We start from the raw sequence: 19004 nt of genomic DNA on the forward strand, positions 1-19004 counted from the left end.
TGTGAGGTAAACTCCAAAGACTGTTGGACAAAATGTCCCCTGCAGAAACCAACTCCTCAACCCAGAAATGTCTGTGACCCAGCAAGACTTCAGTGTCTTCTGCCTGAAATCATAATCTGCCACACGCCAGAAGCTGGCTCAGGAGAGGCAGGAGCTAGGGCGCTCGAGGCTTTCCCCGAATGCCGCAGAGCTGTCGGGATCCAGAAGCCACGGCTGCAGTTCAGCATCTCGGTCAGAGTTTAGACGGAGCCTTGGCCCCATGCAGTTCCTGAGTACGGATGGCACAGTGCAGAGCGGATGGACCTGACTTCACAGCACTCAAGAGGTTCTTTTTCTTAAGAAATAAATTTAATTCTGGGTGGTTAGTGAGCATACGGCACACAATGCCTTCATGGGAGTTAAAAGAATCCAGTTACAAAAGCAGTAGTGGGCACAGCTTCAAAGAGCTGAAAGTACAATGGGGTCCAGAGTTTAAAGTACAAAAAATTATTTCATATACAAAGAAAATACAAATAATGTGCAAAAACCATTTTCACAGGTGGCGAATTTATAAAATGAATATGATAAAAAAGTCCTTCATTCTTCCCAATTTCTTATATATTAATACAGTTCTATCTTCTAGTGAGTTGATAATTTTTAATTTGAAAATTTGATTTATTTTAAATCTACAAAGTAGTTTTTATTCTTTAAAAAGGAAACAACCTTTTATTACTAAAATCTTATGAATCAGTTTAGTTATTTTTATATTAAATTATAAGCAGGCTATCTGAAAAATCAGGATATAGAAATCATATATACATATTTTGAAATATTAGTTTGGTATTTAACATATTAACATTTCAAAACACACTGATCAAGCCACTGGGGTTGGCAGCAGCAGTGTCTGCTCAGGTTCCCCACAGGTGAAAAGCATCCTTGAGTTTAGGCTTAAGGAAACAAGGTTATTGTAACTGGGAGGCTGTAAGAGCAGTTCTCACAAGCAGTGCTGTCTGGTTATCTGGCCTTGTCCCACGTGCTGGCAGTAGTTGTCTGTCCAGCTGGCTTCTAGGTTAGCTCCGTGCTAGTGTTCTGTGGGGTCGCATGCTCTGCTCCTGCTTGTTACTTTACAGAAAGCTGTCAGGAACAGGAGAGAACACAGGACCCAGGCGCTGTGTCCTCAGAGACTGGTGGTTTGAAGCAGTGTTCCTGCACTGGCTCAGGTCACACTGAGCCACTGTTGCAACCCCCTCTTTGCCTGCCACTGAGTACCGATGTCTCCTGCTGTGAAGCTCTGGGCAGGGACCATGAAAGCACCTTTTGGCAGCACCAGGGAACTGAGCAACTCAGAGATCAGGCAGTAAAGTAGTATGTCTGATGGGAGGCCTATGAGGATGTACAGTGACCTTTGAAGGTTTGGGTTTCTGTTGTCAAAAGATCTCAAAGGAAGTTATGGCTTTGGAGAACAAGAGAGCCCTCACTGAGGACTCAGGTGGGAGCCACCTTGCCTAGGAGATGACGGCAGCAGGTCTGGAGGAATCCTCTGATCCCCAGCCACTTAAATCCTGTTGGAATGCTGCAGGAAGAGGGCCAGGGCTCCTGCCCAGACCTGTGTGACATGGAAATTGCTTCAAGAGGGGACAGAGTAAGCAGAGCCTCGGGCCTTGGGATGACCGTCATCGCCCTGTCAGGCAGATACGTTGGTTCCTCTTGTGCTTGTCTGAGCATGGGCTTCAGGCATCAGAGATGCAGCTCTGGATCCTGTCCATCCATTGCTGGGCACTCTGTCCATCCTGGGCACAGAAGTTGTACACTCGCTTGCTGGTCTTGAGCTACCGAACCAAATGACAGAAGGGTAGATCTAAGCAGGGCTGCTTTTGGCTTTGAGTGAGTATCAAACTAACTCCATCCTGGACAGACATAACTGCCAGTTCTAACATCATGAGTAGGTCTTGGGCTATTTTAAAGGCCATGCAAACAGATGACTTATCTAGTCCCTGACTAACTAGTCCTTAAAATGAAGACAGTTTTATAGAGTAATAGACTACATTCTCCATCCTTCTGCAGGGTATGGTGCTGTTCCCTGGCCCGAGTTTCTGTTAGGGGTAGCACAGCTCTCCTGAGAGCTTTGCACACTGTTCTTGCTTTGGTGCTATCTAAGAAAGGCCAGAGGCACTAGCTGGTCCTGGGACCCCATCCCCATCTCCTTCATCAAAGACAACTCTGGGAAGATGTTGGCTCTCCTTGTATCCATCCTTTCCCACTCTCCTGACTGACTGTCCTTTCCTCACTCCAGTGACTATGGGCAGTGACAGTGCTGTAGCAAAGGCAGAGGAGGGGACAGTGCTGGGCAGTGTGAAAAGGAAAGTCATGAGGATTCTCTTGCCACTCACCCACAGCCTTAATTAAACACCCCTTTTTAGTGACTGCCAACTCCTGGGGGTGGGGGGTTCTATAATGTTTGGAGGTCATGGAGAGACGTGCAGAACAGGAAAGAGGAACTTACATCAAAGAAAGCCTTGTCACTTGTATACTTTGGAGCTCCCATGCTGGGGCCGGCAGGAATAACCATTTCTACTTCAGCCAGATCAATGTGGCCTTTACAGCTTGTGTCTTCCCCTGAATCATAGTATCGGAGCTAGGACCAAAAAGAGACAGATGGGACACAGAAAGGGGACATGGCATGGCTTTCCAGACCATATCTGATCACATTCCTCTGCACCTTGCTTGTCGGTGCTAACTCTGCATGGAAGACTACTCCAGCATCAATACCACTGGCTGCCTCTTGCACACACCTTTAATCCCAGCACCTGGGAGGCAGTGGGTCTCTCTGAGTTCAAGGTAAGCCTGGTCCTCAAAGTGAGTTCCAGGACAGCCAGTGCTGTTACCCAGAGAAACCCTGTCTTAAAAAAAAGAAAGAAAACAAACAAACAAACCAAAACCTATAGAAGAGAAATTCCTGGATGTTCAATTCAATCCAGTTGAAAAAGGTCAAAAGATCTCAATGGCGCGTCACAGAAGAAACACCACTGAGCTACAGACAGCCGGAGTCTCCCCAGTCTGGCCCAACAAATGAAATGACAAGAGCCTTTCCTGACTGAGGGACAGTACAGCGGCAAGGACCCCATACGCTTGCTTTCAGAAACCGGCTCAGAAAGACGTTAGGATGAGGATGTGCAGCCCCTCCCACCTCTGCTTTAAACAGGACAGGAAATGCTCGTCAGCTCAGCATGGCACTGGGATGGACGAAGGACAAGGAGGGCTTCCAAAGCAACAGCAAGTTGGAAGGAGAAGAGCGCAGTCTAAAATGGCGCCCAGGGACATCACAGACAGCTCCCAGCTGCCAGCTCTTCTTGATGTTTACATTTGGCAAAACAACCATGTATTACTTTGGAATAAGAAGAAATGAAGTATTTTAAAAGCTTGCTGGTGAAAGCCTTCCTGGCCCAGTCGGGATTCCAGCATACAGGGCAGGAATGCGATTGGCGTTTCCATCACTGTGGCTCGGGCCCCCACCTCCAGGCACAGTGTCAGCGGGACTAAATGGAAAAGCCTTACACTTTCCGTGCTACAGAACTCCAGAAAATTGGTAAGAATACAAGTATAATTTGATGTAATTTTAAATTATAGTAAAATCATGATTTTTCCTATGTTATATTTAGTAGTTTAATGGAACTTTTCTACACAGTGAAGGTTCTGTGATTCCAGGGACACTGCTATTTTAAAATGCTGCTCTAAAAAGGGCTTCTGTTTGTTTATTTGAAAATCTCAACTGTCTTCATACGGGTCAACAAACAAACAAACAAACAAAAAAACCAAGAAAGCACTTGAACCAGAGGAAAATGTGGCCCCAGACCAGCCTTGACCTGGAAGGGGTCCTCCTGACGCTGACCCACAGTTGAGGTCCTTCCTGATACTGCATTCTGACCACAAACAAGTCAGCCTGAAGCCGAGGCAGCAGTGCTCTTGTAATGAAGGTGCTATGGGGTGGATGGAGAGTACCGGAGCAGAGAGCACCATGGGAAGTCTAACCTGTAGCAGTTAGGGCAATAGTTAAAAGCATGGCGGAGATGTCTTAAGGGAGGTCTAGTCTAGCCTGCTGTGAATCCCAGGGCTGGGTGGGCACACTTCCTCCCACTGCTCTCCTCTTCTAGTGAGTCCCCTGCTTAGTAACCAGTGCAGTGTGTGTGTGGGGTGCAGTAACTGTGGAGTAAATTCAGTCATAAGTGGATTTTTCTGCGGCAAGGATGAAGGACAGTTGTACCCTGCTTGGGACTGGGCGGACACAGGCTCCTACATTCATGTACCAGGTTAAAGCTCGCGGATGCTTCCAGACCTTTATGTTAAGATGAGGCATTTATGGATCAGAGTTCCAGTGCTCAGGCACACTGGGCTCAACTGTCTTGCCTTAGCTGTACTCCAGGTAGAGGCTGCTTTAAAACTTCCTTCCAAAGATTGCTGCCAGGGCTCAGGGGCATTTGGGGCCTAGGAAGAGCCACCATCTGCATAGGTGAGGCCCTGGGTGAGCAGACTGTGTGAGAAAGACAAAGCAGGGACAGAGGCAAGCCTGGGCTGAGCAAGTCTTTGGGTCTTACCTGGTGTTTTGTTACGTCTAAAACAAACCAGCGGGGTTTCCAGCCTTTCAGCAGTGCTCCTCTTTTGTATAATGTTCCTTCAAAGGATCTAGAAGAAAAAACAAAACAGTTTATTCTGACCTTTATTAACAAACAGAATGCTGGCTTTTGTTTGTCAGGCTTCTGTCTCCCTAGTCAGAGCCCTCCTTGGAGTCAGTCCCTAGCTCTTTGGGGAGAGGCCGATTCTGTCTGCTGGGGTCAACACTCCCCTGGTTAGAAATTCTTCGTTTCTATGCTTTCTGCTTTGCTGGGAATGCTGTAATACTGATGGAAAACGGAGTTGGAAACAGAAGTCTGAAGACTTCATGAGAGACACTACCATGCCCTTGGCATCCCTAGTTTTTGTGAGTAAATTCTTTTCTTTCAGCCAAGACAAGTAGGATTTTTGATGTATACTATTGAAAAAGTATTTCATGACACATAGTCTCTCAAATATTGGTCCCCCACAAAACCATCTAAATGAAGCATTTAAGAAAACTAAAACCGAAAGATCGAAAGCAAATCCATTTTGAGTCTGCAAAGGCTGTTTTGCACAGGGCTTGCTTAGGCTGACACTGCGGGATCCAGCTCCATCACCTGTTCTCGTCGTTCTTGGATGTGTACTGGCTGTAAAGTGTCGCCGCCCTGTGCTCTACGCCATTGGACGGGGCCGTGGTGGCACTGTGATCCTCGCTGGGGCTGCGGTGCAGCGGGTGCAGTGCAGGCCTCTTCTGATAGGAAGGCACATTGGTAGATGCAATTCCTGGGGACCCTGACGAGTGTCTTAGGGACTGAAAAAGACAGAATCGGAGCTAGGAACGTTTCCCAGTGGCTTTCCCCAAAACCTGATAATTTCATTCATTCAAATGCATCTCAGGGTAAAAATTCACTAGTGAGCCAGCAAGTGTACAAAGACATATTTATCCTCTGTTTGTTTGTTTTCGTATGAAAAGTTGAATAAACTAAATATTTATTATTTGGGGACAGGTAAACAAACAAACAAACAAACAAACCACACAACTGCTGTTCCTTTCTGATGGAGTTTAGACAACTACCAAAATGATGCAAATTAGTGGCATGTATGCCAACAAGGCAGGTTTAAAATATCACATAAGGTAAACCTCTTATTTCTAGTTTATGCATCTTTTGACAACCTTCTGTGTACTGTTACTTTAAAATACGACTTACTTTCATAATAAAAAAAAATCTAGAAACAATACATGGTCTCTAGCTGATGATGCTTTATGCCCAAGTGGTAGCAGTTTCTGAACAGTGGTGGGAGGAAGGCTGAAGGGAAGGCTCAGCCCAGGCCCTCTGATCAAGGGCTGTCTTCTCACTCATTCATCTTGCTTTCTCCTACCTGACATGCTCTTCAGAACATTCATGAGTCCCCACTTCCTGTGTGGGACTGAGAGTCTGTCTGCTGTGGGTCTGTCTGAGTGGTGGCCCTGGCAGTTAGTAACTGAGATCTCTCTACCTTCCTCCTCATGCATGAGGTTAAAAACCACACCCACTGTGGACTACATAGGGCTCAGTCCCTTGGACACAGGTGCTTGATAAACATTTCTAATGGCAGAAATAGAAAACAGGGTACAAGAAACAGAAAGCGAACAGAAAAGGAAGTATGGGAAACAGAAAGTAGCATAAGCTGTCGTCTTAGAATACTTCCTCTTTGCTTGTTTCTCTGGAGCAACCATAGGCTTGGCATTCCCTGTTCCTTGTGGTAGGTCAACAGAGACCACAGTGGCACTGAGAGAGAGAACCCAGTAATTTCCTCTGGACTCAGAGCCTGAAACATGTGCATTATGTCACTGTGGGGAACAAGACATTCACGAAGCATTTGGTCATCTGGAACATTCTGCCCTGGACCCCCAGGGCATGACCCCTCTTTCTACCATTTTCTCTGGCCACAAGCATGGCTGGGTTGCAGGTTGTGGGCTCCATCTGATCTAGCACACTCCCAAGCTCAGGGTCCTTTGCAAGCTCACATGATCTGTTCTTGGCTCTTCCTTGAGGTCCATGGTAACTTTTTCCCAAAGCTGGTGCCATTTCTCAGGAGTCTGGTTCAATTTATGCTCCAATTTTTCAATTTCCTGCAAAGAAATGAAAAAGAGAGTTTTGACAGAGCAGTATTTCACGGAAGGTTAGGATGTCCCCAGAGGCACAGGTTTCCTCTGTACCAGGCCCAGATGAGCAGCACGGCTAGAGTGTAGCTGAGTTTCATGATTTATTAGGACTTAGCAGATTGACTCAAATAGTAAGAAATGTAGTCTGTGTCTCAAACACCTTCACTCTTAGACAGCCTGTAGGAAATCTGATGACCAAAGCTAAAGGCCAACTGTGGGCCCATGTCCCAGCCTGAAGGACTGGGCAGGTACAAGTTTTTCTTGAAGTCCCCTTAACTTTGGAACATCAAACCAGATGTGCAAAGAATGAACCAAGAGATTCTCATGAAAATGATTTTACTCTGACAGGGGTCTGCGACAGCCATCACTGCAGCGTATTCTTCCTGGCTTGACAACAGAGAGGGCTCTTCAGGAACTGTCTGGCCCACATCAGAACACAAAGCTGTTCCTAGATGGCTACTGCCAGGATGGCTCCACTCCAGAATGTGCCTTGCATAAATTGTCTCACCAGGTCACCAGCTATTTCTCCATATTTCTAACCAAGGGAAGGAAAGCACCCATGAAAGCTATTGCCTAGAGCTAACTCAAGCAGCCCTGGCAGCCCAGGCGAATGGCTCTGTTTTCTCAGCTGCTTCCTTGTAGCACTACAAAGTCACTTTGAAGGGTGCCGTTGCCAACAGTTTAAGTGTGGTGTCCACTGCAGCATGGGATCAAGGCTGGATGTTTTAGATTCAGAATGCTATCTGTGATACAGCCCAGAGTTAAGGGAGCCATTACAGATGTAAGAATGTAAGTCTGAGCTGCCTCCTGGAGCTCAAAGTACCTGTAGGTGTGTCTACATATGGCTGACTTACACTGAAAAGTCGTGTGAGGGCATCTGGCTGGCTGCAGGTCACATCATCATAGCATGGCCACACTGTCTTCCTCTGACTCTGGGGCCCAGCTTGTCCAGCTCCATCTGACTCCTCGTAGGGAAAATGCTTGGGGGTCAGCATCATCCAGTCGTATGAAGGACCTGCAGACAGGGTCTCTTCTGTGTAGTAATCCCACTTCTTTAGGCTGGAGACATTTACATTAGGCTTCAGGGCCTGTTTAAAGAAAATGTTGAAATGTAATTTTATCTCAACCCTGAAGTACCTGGTACTCACTACTAGGCAGCCCCTTATATTTATAGAGGGTAGGGCACGTGTATATAAATTCATCTAAATATTTAAAACTTATATATTTGATAAGTTATCAAATAAAACATGTTAAAACCTTCCTTCCCCAATAAATGTAACCTCCTAATGATTTGGAAGGTCAAGTTCAAATAAAAGGTTCTTGTGTTACTCATAGTTCTATAGTAGGAAGTAGTGACACAGAGGAAGATGGTCCCCTCAGCTTAACCTTCTCCTCCTACCCTGGCCTTGTATAAACATTTGTGTATACCCTAGGCCACAAAGTCGAACTCTGTTCATCCCTTGCCAAGCAGCTACTTGATTCCTGTAGGCCTTGGCACTCATGCACTGGCAAGGCAGGCTGACTAGGGAAGTAGCCTAATGAGAGGCTTGGATTTAGGTCAGGAATGTGGAGGTGCCCACAGCAAGGACTGGATGAGAAGCCACCTGTGGTGGTTTGAATATGCTTGGCCCAAGGAAAGTGGCAGTATTAGGAGGTGTAGCCTTGGTTGTAGGAAATGAGTCACTGTGGTGGGCTTCAAGGTCTTATGCTCAGGCTCTGCCCAGTAAGGAGGAGACCCTCCTCCTGGTTGCCTGGGGAAGAGAGCCTCCTCCTGGTTGCCTTTGGTTCAAGATGTAGAACTCTCAGCTCCTTCTCCAGCCTGCATGCTGCCTGCATGCTGCCATGCTGATAATGGACTGAACCTCCGAAACTGTAAGCCAGCCCCAACTAAATGTTTTTCTTTATAAGAGTGGCCTTGGTCATGGTGTCTCTTCATAGTAATGATACCCAAACTAAGACAGCACTTAAAAATGAACATTTGGTTTCTAGTTGTAGGTCCCACTGGAGAAAGGCCAGAGAGAGTTCTAAATGCTTGGGCTAGGGCAGGGACTCTGCATCCCCTAAGCACTCAAGTTCTGTCTATCACACCGTCCCAGACCTGAGTATGCTGTGTATAAAGCTGTTCCCATCCAGGAATCATTTTTAGTGATGTTTTTGAGACAAAGTCTTGTTATGCAGCTCAGGTTGTCCTAGAACTCACAATGTAGAGGAGGCTGGCACTTCCCCCTGCTCCTATCACTTAAGTGCTAGGATCAAAGGCATGTGCCCCACACTGAGCCCCATGAATAAGTAAAAGATGAAATTATGGACTAGAGAGATGGTTCAACTGTTACGAATACTTGCTATTCTTCTAGAGATCTGGGTTATCAGCACCAGCTTTAGGCAGTCAAACCTGCCTGTTGCAGTTTGGACTAGATCATGCAGATATATCCGACCAAGCCTTGCTGGCCCTTAGATATGCTGTCCTCTGGGCTAAGGTCTAAATGTCAGTGCCCTTCCTCAGGTTTATTATATACTAAAGCATTTAAAAATGTCAACTATGGCCTGGTGTGGTGGTACACCTTTAATCCTACACAGGTAAAGCTCTTTGCTTTGAGTGTGTTGACATTGCCCCTTCTAAGTTCTAGCTCCTAGATTTTCATCAAGTATTCAGTGAATAGTCTCCCATTTCCCTTACGACTCAAACTTATGCTGCCTCAAACTTTTAAGTACCTTTGGGATAAAAACCTACTCAAATGCTTACATATACTAGAAGGGAAACTTATACAGAACATTTAGAAAAAGACAAATGATTTTGTAACTCTACCTCTGTTTCCACTGGTGAGTATAAGTAATTGAAGAAAATGGGACTCCGCCTGTGCATCTTGTCAATACACTCCCAGATACAAACTCCTTTCTTGGCGTGCTTGTCACCTTTATCATCAAATAAAGTTCCTGCAAATTAAAAAAAAATCAACCAAAATAAAAAAAAAAAAAAAAAAAACAGAACATTTTTCTAAAAGTATGAAACACAAAGAAGAAAAAGTGAAATATTTCTTATATTTCTGAAAGTAGCAAGAAATGTGCAAAAATCTTAAAAGCTACCTGCTAACAGGGTAACTAACAAAAAGCAGGGATAAGCTAGCCAAACCTGGATGAAGTGCGGGATATCGGGGCTTTCCCACGTATGCCTGCTTCTGAATGTGTAGCCACAGAGGAGCCAGCAGACAGGCTACGCATTTTTTAATAGAAAATGGACTTTAGAGAAAGCTCAGTTGAAAACATAATTTTATGCTTATTAATTAATAATTAAATTGCTTATTATGAAGCAATTTAAAGCATATTCTTGTTTAAAAGTTTATTTGTACTACAATAGAGACTCTGGATGGCAGAGAGTGTGTTCTGTCTCAAGTGACTAAATAAATGTAGATTCTTGTATCTCACCCCCTCCCCATGGTCTCTCTGTAGCCCTGGCTGTCCTGGAACTTGCAATCAGCTTGCCTCTGCTCCTGAGTGCTGGGGTTACAGTGGGTGTGTGCCACCATGCCAGGCTGAGCACTCTTTGTTTCTACTGGGGAGGGAAGGGTACATATGCCACGTGAGGCAAGAATAATCCTGGAAGCTTTGCAGGAAACAATCCTGTAAAAAGTTAACTTTTTACCACAAGAGACTGACTCAGGCCCTAGGCTATACAAAATCCCTTTAATTGTGAGCCCCAAGACCCACGATTGCTTCCTTTCCACTTTGTTCTTCCCTCCTTGTCTTTTAACTGCAGACTCCTGCTCAGTGGCTCTCAACCTTGATCATATTAGAAAAGCCAAAATTTGAAAAATCTCAATGCCCATGTCTTGCTTCAGAACAATTGTATCAGAATCTCTGGGGATGAGTCTCAGGTATAAGTCATTAAGAGTTTAAAGTTGAACTGTTAAAGTCATCTCACAGTTTCACTAGAGGAAGGAGCACTCTGGAGGCTGTGAGATAGGGTTTAGACAGGAGAAAGACAGAAGATATAAGAGGTGGCCTCTGTTTCTCAGGACACACTCCTCTCCTCTTCCATCTTGGTGCTACCTGGTGACTGGAACCATAGTCAATGGGCTCTTTTTGTTTTACAGAATCCAGATGACTGTCTCAGAGTAATTGCAAACATAAGGAACACTTTAAAAAAATGTTTGAGCCATCAGCCCTATCAAGGTCAATTCCAAAACAGCAATACACTATTCTTTCAAGACAGTGGACATGGTGATGAGGCTTTTCTGATGAGACCGTGAGGCAGGACTAGTGAAGTACAGCAGTGGTGGCCGAGAGCCCTAGTCTCTACTTGTTGACCCTGGCAGGTAGAGGAGGACGGTTCTCACAGCTGTTGGTAACTAGTATTACTGTGACTGAGTAGGCTGCAGAATTGGTATGTATACCCATCAAGGAAAGACTCCAACTAGGCAACCTAGACTGGACTGGCTTATGAGCCAGTTTGGATAGAGAACCCTTTGGTAATGACATTCTAGGATTCTAAATAGGTTAGGTAGTTATAAAAAACATGTGAAATAAGGATGAAAATCATTCATTCATCCTTCCTTCCTTCTTTCTTTCCTTCCTTTTCCCCGCTCTGAGACAGTGTTTCTCTGTGTATAGCATCGGCTGTTCTAGAACTCACTTTGTAGCCAAGCCTGGCCTGGAAATTCACTGAGATCTGCCTGCCTCTGCCTCCTGAGTGCTGATATTAAAGATGTGTTGCCTGAAAATAATTTTTTTTAATTGGATATTTTATTTATTTACAATACAGATGTCATCCCCTTTCCTCATTATTTCCCCTCCCTAGAACCTCCCCCTCCTCCTTCTTGCTTTTATACCATTTTAATTACATGTATGTATTAAGGTCAGTTCTAGGTTGAGGGTCTAGTAATACAATAGATGTACATAGTCAAGGAACAAGCAAGACAATAAATACAAATAGACAAAGAAAAAGCAAGGCATTAAACCCAATTACGTGAACACTCCTGTGATCACTGTTTCTAAGGGCTTATCGGGATGACCAAAATATCTCAGCCTACTTCCCTGTCCTAGCCCAAGGTCATTTTCATGTCTAAAGCCTACTTCCTTGTTCTAGCCTAAAATTTAGATTCCTGTCTGAAATTACTTTTTTGTTCTAGCCTAATATTTAGATTCCTGCCTGAAATTACTTCTTTGTTCTAGCCTAATGTCAGATTCCTGCCTGAAGCCCATTTATTTGTCCTTGGCCAATGTCAGATTCCTGCCAAGCAGCCCATTTCCTTGTCCTTGGGCCATGTCAGATTCCTGCCAAGCAGCCCATTTCCTTGTCCTTGGGCCATGTCAGATTCCTGCCAAGCAGCCCATTTCCTTGTCCTTGGGCCATGTCAGATTCTTGCCAAGAAGCCCCAAAGGCTCTCTGCCTTTCCCCTCCTTTTTATTTCATTAACAAGACTGAGGCTGTCTTAGGTTGTTCTGACAAGAATGCCTTCCTTACCCATTATGGAATATGCATTATCCAAAGCAATGCCCTTCTGTCTTAGGTTGTTAAGGCTCTTTGCAGAATCTTACCTATCCTTGGCTTGCCAGCCTGTTAAATTAATAAATCTATCTGGGGATCCATTTTCAGGTTCAAGCCATGTACTTTGGCTGTCAACATGTTGATGTTGTTAAAGACAAGCTTTAACACGATGGGCAGGAATAAAAGTACTCCCAGAACAAATAGGGCTAGCATGATCAAGCTATATATGCCATTCTTGAAGCCTGACCAAAATACTGACCTCAGGCCATGGGAAATTTTTCCTGCAGTATCTACCACATCAACAATCAGCAGAGCAGTATTCTTAAAATTCACAAGCTCACTATATATCGTTAAAACATCCAGAGAGGTGTTAGAATTATGCCAAATACACTCCAAGTATCTTTAATCACAGCAACCTGTCAACATGTTTGGTAAAACATTCTCTTAATCCAGTTTTTTTAGATCTCAGACAGGACAGACAGAGCCCTGGCCAGTTTCAGGCAAGCTAACAGCGGCTGAGAGATGAAGCTGCTCACCTACTGTCTCACTTTCTATCTTAGTTTTGATGCTATCCCTACTGGGTCAGTGGAACACTCAGTCTTGTCAACATGGCAGAATCACTTGGAAGCTTTAAGAAGCTCTGGCTGCCCAGGTCCCACCCTCATGTTCTGATTAAGTTGGCTGGAGGTGCTGCCTGGATATTCCCCAGTTGTCCAGATTTTAGCATTTCTGTAAATAGAGACCTCATCTGGCAGAGCAGGCATCTTGGTCTCTGGCCACATGTGCATGGGGTGAAGGTAATTTTCAGACTAACTTAGTATTTCACTGACAGCCATATATGCATATGATACATCTTTTAGTGATAACACTGACTGAGCCTGCCACACGAAGGCTAGCTAAAGGCCAGATCCAGAGCTGTCATCAGCTCTGCTCCCTACCACATGCTGCTAAAGAGACTGTTTCTGACTATGATATAATGTGTGACAAAGGCCTAGGATGAATGGTCTGGCCAATGTTCTTCCCTTCACCCAAAGTGAAATATTATAGACAATTTCGACAACATGCCCTTGAAGTAGTACTTCTTGACTTTAGCTTTTAAATAGAGATCCCTAGTAAAGCTTTAATTATGAAAGGTCTTCTTTCTAAATACTGTTACATATGATGTACAGAGAATACCAACTTTGTTTTACTCTAATTCTACATCTCCTGACTTCTAGAATTTTAGGCATACGTAGGATTGTGTTTGGTTTACATGATGCACACAAGAGGACCCAGGGCTTTGTGCATACTAGACAAGCCTTCTGACCAAGCCACCTGGAACAAGTGCTAGCTGCTCCTTCCTTCCTTCCTTCCTTCCTTCCTTCCTTCCTTCCTCCCTCCCTCCCTCCCTCCCTCCCTCCCTTCTCTTTACGTGTTAACAAAAATTGTCATGCATATCTCCCTGTTTCCTAACAACAATTTCCCAGAAAATGTTTTAATACATTTTCAGAATCTACTTTTCACAAATGTAGCTATTAGAAACGGTAATAATGATACTGTTGTCTACAATTCCTCAAGTGCTTATTACATGATAGCAAACACGCTGAGAAACTGCTCACTGCTTCCACCTGTGGTCACTATGGCCCTATTGTACCTTACCACTGTCCCCATCTATAGATGAGGAGGCTAAGGCTCAGAGAGAGTCCTTACTCTCCCAAAGTATAGCCTGTAACCAGTGGTGCTAGAATTTAACTTGGTGTCTGTTTGGTTTGGAATCTTTTGCATGAACTGCTATCCAAACTGCCACCGTGTACAGGTCCTTTCTATCAGAGTGGACAAGAATGGAAATATTATGAACTAAACATGTCTCCTACACAATGGCAGTGCTTAAGAGTTGTTAATAGTAAGCATATTTAACTTTATAAAGGTAGGACAAGAATGAGTACTTCTGTAACTAATGGCTAACAATGCACATCTCCCTGGAACTGGGCAGTAACTCCAATCACTTCACACTCAGTTGTTTGGGATCAGTTATTTCACTGAAGTTTCCACTAAAAACACGCAAAACCAACAAAAAAAGATAGGACAGGGCCATATAAATACATACCATGTTCTAGTCTTTCATAGTCTGAATCCAGGAGAAATGTTTTAAAGCGATTAGACACATAGTGGAAAGCCAAGAACTTCAGGTAATAGAGATTGAATTCAAACTCTGTTGGATACTGATTGTGAACCTGAAATATACAAACAAAGAAAGAGTGAGAGTCCAACAGCAGAGTAAAAGCCGTGCCACAGAACACTTAGCTGAAATATGCAGCAGACCTCTGGTCATCATCTGACAAATGCTCGAACCTCCACCACTGCAGAGACAGGAGGGGCAGGTTGTTTGAGTTCCTACTATGTATGACACTAGACTAGGGCTTCTTATGTAATTTCTACAACACTGCAAGACAGGCCTTGTTGCTCTCAATTTACATGTGAGGAGGCTTAGGGTCAGTAACACTATTCAACAGAAACTTTTAGGCACAAATTTGAATGCTGTGTTGTTTGGCTCTATTCACAACACTATCATGTGCCAAAAAAATTGACAAATATAAATTAACATAATGTGTGGCTTTTCTTGTGTGGCAAACAGTGTAAAAACACACACAAATGGACTCATGAGACTCTATGAGTCAGAAGTCTGGATGCTTTCTGTTACATAGTGTCCTCTAGATACAAAGGAGAAATGAACTATGAATATGGACGCCTGAACAAGACCAGCTGACAACACCAGCTGACAAGCTACTGTAGATGGGAAACTCCACAGCTGGACCCTAGATAAAGAGCTACAGCCGGGCGGTGGTGGCGCACACCTTTAATCCCAGCACTTGGGAGGCAGAGGCAGGAGGATTTCTAAGTTCAAGGCCAGCCTGGTCTACAGAGTGAGTTCCAGGACAGCCCGGCCTATACAGAGAAACCCTGTCTCAAAAAAATTGAAAAACAAAAACAAACAAACAAACAAAAAAAGAAGAGCTACAGGTGAATAATGGCTTCTGGGAGAAGAGAGTCACTCTCATCCAGGGATGAGCTCCTCCAGAGGGTGCTAGCTCTTGACATGCGTGTATATAAACAAAGTTAAAGGACCACAATAAGCTATACATACACATGTGTGCATACACACCACACCCACGCATAGGTGTATATGTGTAACAATAAGTAAGAGATCCTGAGTCTGGAAGGGAAAGAAAGACAAGGTAGGAGTTGGAGGGTGGGGGTGATGTATATGCAGTGTTCATGTATGAAGCTAACAAAAACACCTATTAAAAATAAACATTTGAAAAGTTTATCATCTGGTTAGACACCTAGTTTTCTGTGATATTCTCTCTCTCTCTCTCTCTCTCTCTCTCTCTCTCTCTCTCTCTCTCACACACACACACACACACAAACAAACACAGAATACTTAACTGATTTTTTGATTAACTAAATGTTTACTTTATTAAGTAATGCTAAATAAAACAGGAGATATGCTAAAAGCATCTGAAGTATACACAGTGGGCCTGCACACAATGGTGCCTCTTTCTTGTTATGTTCTGAATACTGAGGAGTGTAGCCTTTTAGAACTGTAACCATCTGTAGTATGAATGTTCTCATTAGTGAAAATACAGGAATTAGACCCTAATTGGGTGTCCTGTGATTATAGTATAAAAACAACTAATTAAAAAGACTAAGAATAGTTGGAAAGTTTACAATTATAATTAAATAAAACTCAAGTCAGATAACATTATTATATAGATTTATCATTGTACATTAAAATAAGTTCCTCTGGCCTGGTTTGGTGGTGCATGCCTTTAATCTCAGTACTCTGGAGGTAGAGGCAGGTGGAGCTCTTGTAAGTTATTGGCTAGCCAGGGCTACATAGTGAGACCCTGCCTTAAAAAAAAGTTCTATTATTTTAAATTATATGTTTGTGTGGGGGAGGGTATGTACACAGGAATACAAGCAGAAGTCAGAGGCGTGTGATCCCCTGGAGCTGGGGTCACAGGCTAGTAGTAAGTCACCTGATGTGGGTGCTGGGAAGAGCAATTTGTGCTCTTAACCACTTGATCCCTCTCTCTAGCCTGAGACCTTGTCTTAAGAAAAAATGATACTAGATTTAGTAATATTTTCCTCATTTCTGTAATGGAAAAATAAATAAGAACTGTCCCCTCTTGTTTTGTTAAGTGCCTGCTGAATGTTGTAATGATAGAATTCTCATTCAAATGCTCGTCCCTCTCCCTTTCGTTGTTGTTGAGTAGACAGGGTCTTACTCTGTAGCTCTGGATGTCCCAGTCACTATGTAGAGCAGGGTGGTATCAAACTCATAGATCCACTTGTCTCTGGCTTTCGACTGTGAGACTGAAGGTGTGTACCACCATGCAGGCCTTTGTTTCCTCTTCTGGTGGTGCTGGCAATTAAATGCAGGACCCTGCACATAGCGGGCAGGCACTGTACCATGCCCGCTACACCTCTGTACCCAGCTGTTCTGGTTCCTTTCTCAAAAGCAGCATTCAGACTTCAGGCTTCCTCCCTGTCCTGTCCTCTGACGTCACACAAAGTTTTCTAGTTCAAGACTTGAGATGGAATTAGTACACACATGTGTACTCTCCACACATGGAGAGCTGGTGACTCATAGCGTTATGTAGCCGGACAGTGAAGATGACGAGATGAGGATGGACCCTGGCTTCCTGACAACGAACAAAGAGTTGGGGAGGCAGAAACTACAGTATGCTCAGATGTAGCAGTAGCTTACAAGGACAGACTACTCCAGCAAACATGGGAACAAACATTCAGGAGTCATAGGCCAAGTCAATATTTCCAGAGGAAGAAAGGTTCAGGTCTCTATTAGAGAATTCACTCCACAAAAATGTTTGAGGGACACTTTAACATTGACAATAACTTGTGACTGCACAAAGTAAGATTTAGGAAGGACTAACAGTGTATTTTGTACTGTGTTGGCCCTTCACATAAGGCTTCAAAACTCATGATATTAAAAGGCAATGGAAAATGGCTTCGTTTTAAAACCATTTGATTTATGTGAAGTTTAGCAGATTTCAGTTGGATAGGAGGCAGGCAACATTCTGGACTCTACCATGCAGCCATCAGTTGTAGCTATTTACTAATATACATACAAAATTTAGCATAACCAATGTCTGGGGGCAGCTGTACCGATCCCCATGCAAGGTTACAAGGAAGGAACTGGTCTTAAAGGGAAAAACAGCTTTTGCATTTGGGTTAGGACCTTCAGTGTTGGCATACAGTAACTGTGAGAAGGAACACCACCATATCAGGCCAGAGTGAGCCAACTCCAATGTGAATAAACTCTGAAGGCACAGTCAGCACTGTTAGGTTCTCAAAGTGAGACATAATGAAAACACATATTTTTCCCTTCGGTTCTATAGGTTTTTTTTAATTTGTTATTTTTTGAAAATCAGTTATTTGTTTAGTGTTATGTTTGTGCAGGTGTGACAGGACACTGCAGAAGTTCCTTCATCTTGTATTCTTGATGAGGCCATTTTAGGTTTGACTAGAATTTGATCTCCTTGATGGAGAACCCCATGGAAAGTTACCCAACTCTTTTCTAGGAATTTGAGGTCAAGACGCCCCAGCTAACTTAATTTACCTTCTGTTAAAACTTCCTGCTTGAGCAAACCTCTCCCTCCAGCTAACTGGCTATCTTAGCTTCTGTTAAATTACTTGCTTGCATAAAATCTCTCCTGCAACTGCTGAATGAGATACCAGGATGTGGTTTTTTTTTTGCCTTATAAAAACTCTTTGCTCTAAGTGTTTGGGGCTATGCTTAGGTTCTGAATGACTGAGTGTAGTCGCAGAAGGCTGGAAATAAAGACTTTCAATTGGGTACAAACTGTTGTTTTAGTGGTCATCTCTGTTGGGAGGGGGTCCCATAAAACAGTTGTACTTGTGCTAGTGTTTGTGTGTGGAGTCAGACGACATCATATAAGAGTGGGTACTCTCAGGCTTGGTGGAAAGCACTTTTGGCCTCTGAGCCCTTTTGTTGGCCCTGGTATTGTGTTTTAAAAATAAACTTAGGTAAAAATTTCATTTTTATGTTTTGGATATATTTTCCTTTTGAAAAACTTGGCTCAATTATGTCAAGGAAAGGAAGCATCCTGTCATAGTATCATTTCAGTTAGGCCAATTACTATTACAAGTAACAAAATCTGCAGATGTTGCTATTATGAAACAGTGATGTAGCATTACTCTTCATCTGACACCTGGGTATACTGGCATAAACAACGGCTTTTTACATGATGAGAAATTTCTAATTTAAGAATGGTGCTTCATCTGTTTTCTTTGTATTGTTAATACTAATAGACATATCTTGGAACATGTCCATGAATTGCCTTTTATATTCAGTGTTATAAATTCTAGAATGAGCAGAGAGCACATTCTATCCAGGGAAGGAACTTATTTTGCCACTGTGAAATTTTGAACTTATTTTTATAGTGTTGTTGGGTCTGTCTCTGTTTTGTGTACCTAAAAGTCTAAGGACAGTATTAATTAAAATTATTTGGTAAAAGTCAGGAGCATTTACTTGAAAGACATTCAGAGAAGGCATTTGCTAATGCTTCAAACCAGTGTGCAGGAGATGATGAAACACTACTGTATAATTAAGTCAGCAAGAGTCAGAAGCACTTACTTGTTAACTACAGATTCCTTAGATTCCTCTGTTTTCAAAATTATAAACAATCTCTCCATGAGATAAAAGAATTTGCTTCATCCAAGCTGATACCTATTGTGGTCAAGTCCCTAAAGTATCACAATTACATGACCTTCGTCATGGCT

The 19004-nt window shown here is 43.4% G+C and overlaps 1 protein-coding gene across 9 annotated transcripts in view; it reads right to left on the reverse strand.

The window, feature by feature from the left end:
- Window positions 1-326: 326 nt before the first annotated feature.
- The window catches only part of Sbf2 (SET binding factor 2), a 293801-nt gene continuing 275123 nt past the window's right edge, over window positions 327-19004 (reverse strand). For all 9 annotated transcript variants that reach the window (XM_076940847.1, XM_076940858.1, XM_076940824.1 and 6 more), the window contains 8 exons: window positions 14287-14413; window positions 9522-9649; window positions 7570-7803; window positions 6578-6682; window positions 5187-5380; window positions 4572-4659; window positions 2483-2614; window positions 327-1808 (listed from right to left, as the gene is read on the reverse strand). In XM_076940847.1, the coding sequence (XP_076796962.1) occupies window positions 1710-1808; window positions 2483-2614; window positions 4572-4659; window positions 5187-5380; window positions 6578-6682; window positions 7570-7803; window positions 9522-9649; window positions 14287-14413 (1107 nt within the window). In that variant the 3' untranslated portion in view covers window positions 327-1709. The remainder of the gene's footprint in view (window positions 1809-2482; window positions 2615-4571; window positions 4660-5186; window positions 5381-6577; window positions 6683-7569; window positions 7804-9521; window positions 9650-14286; window positions 14414-19004) is intronic.

This window comes from Arvicanthis niloticus, chromosome 1 (genome assembly GCF_011762505.2).
Source record: "Arvicanthis niloticus isolate mArvNil1 chromosome 1, mArvNil1.pat.X, whole genome shotgun sequence".
Lineage (NCBI taxonomy): Eukaryota > Metazoa > Chordata > Mammalia > Rodentia > Muridae > Arvicanthis > Arvicanthis niloticus.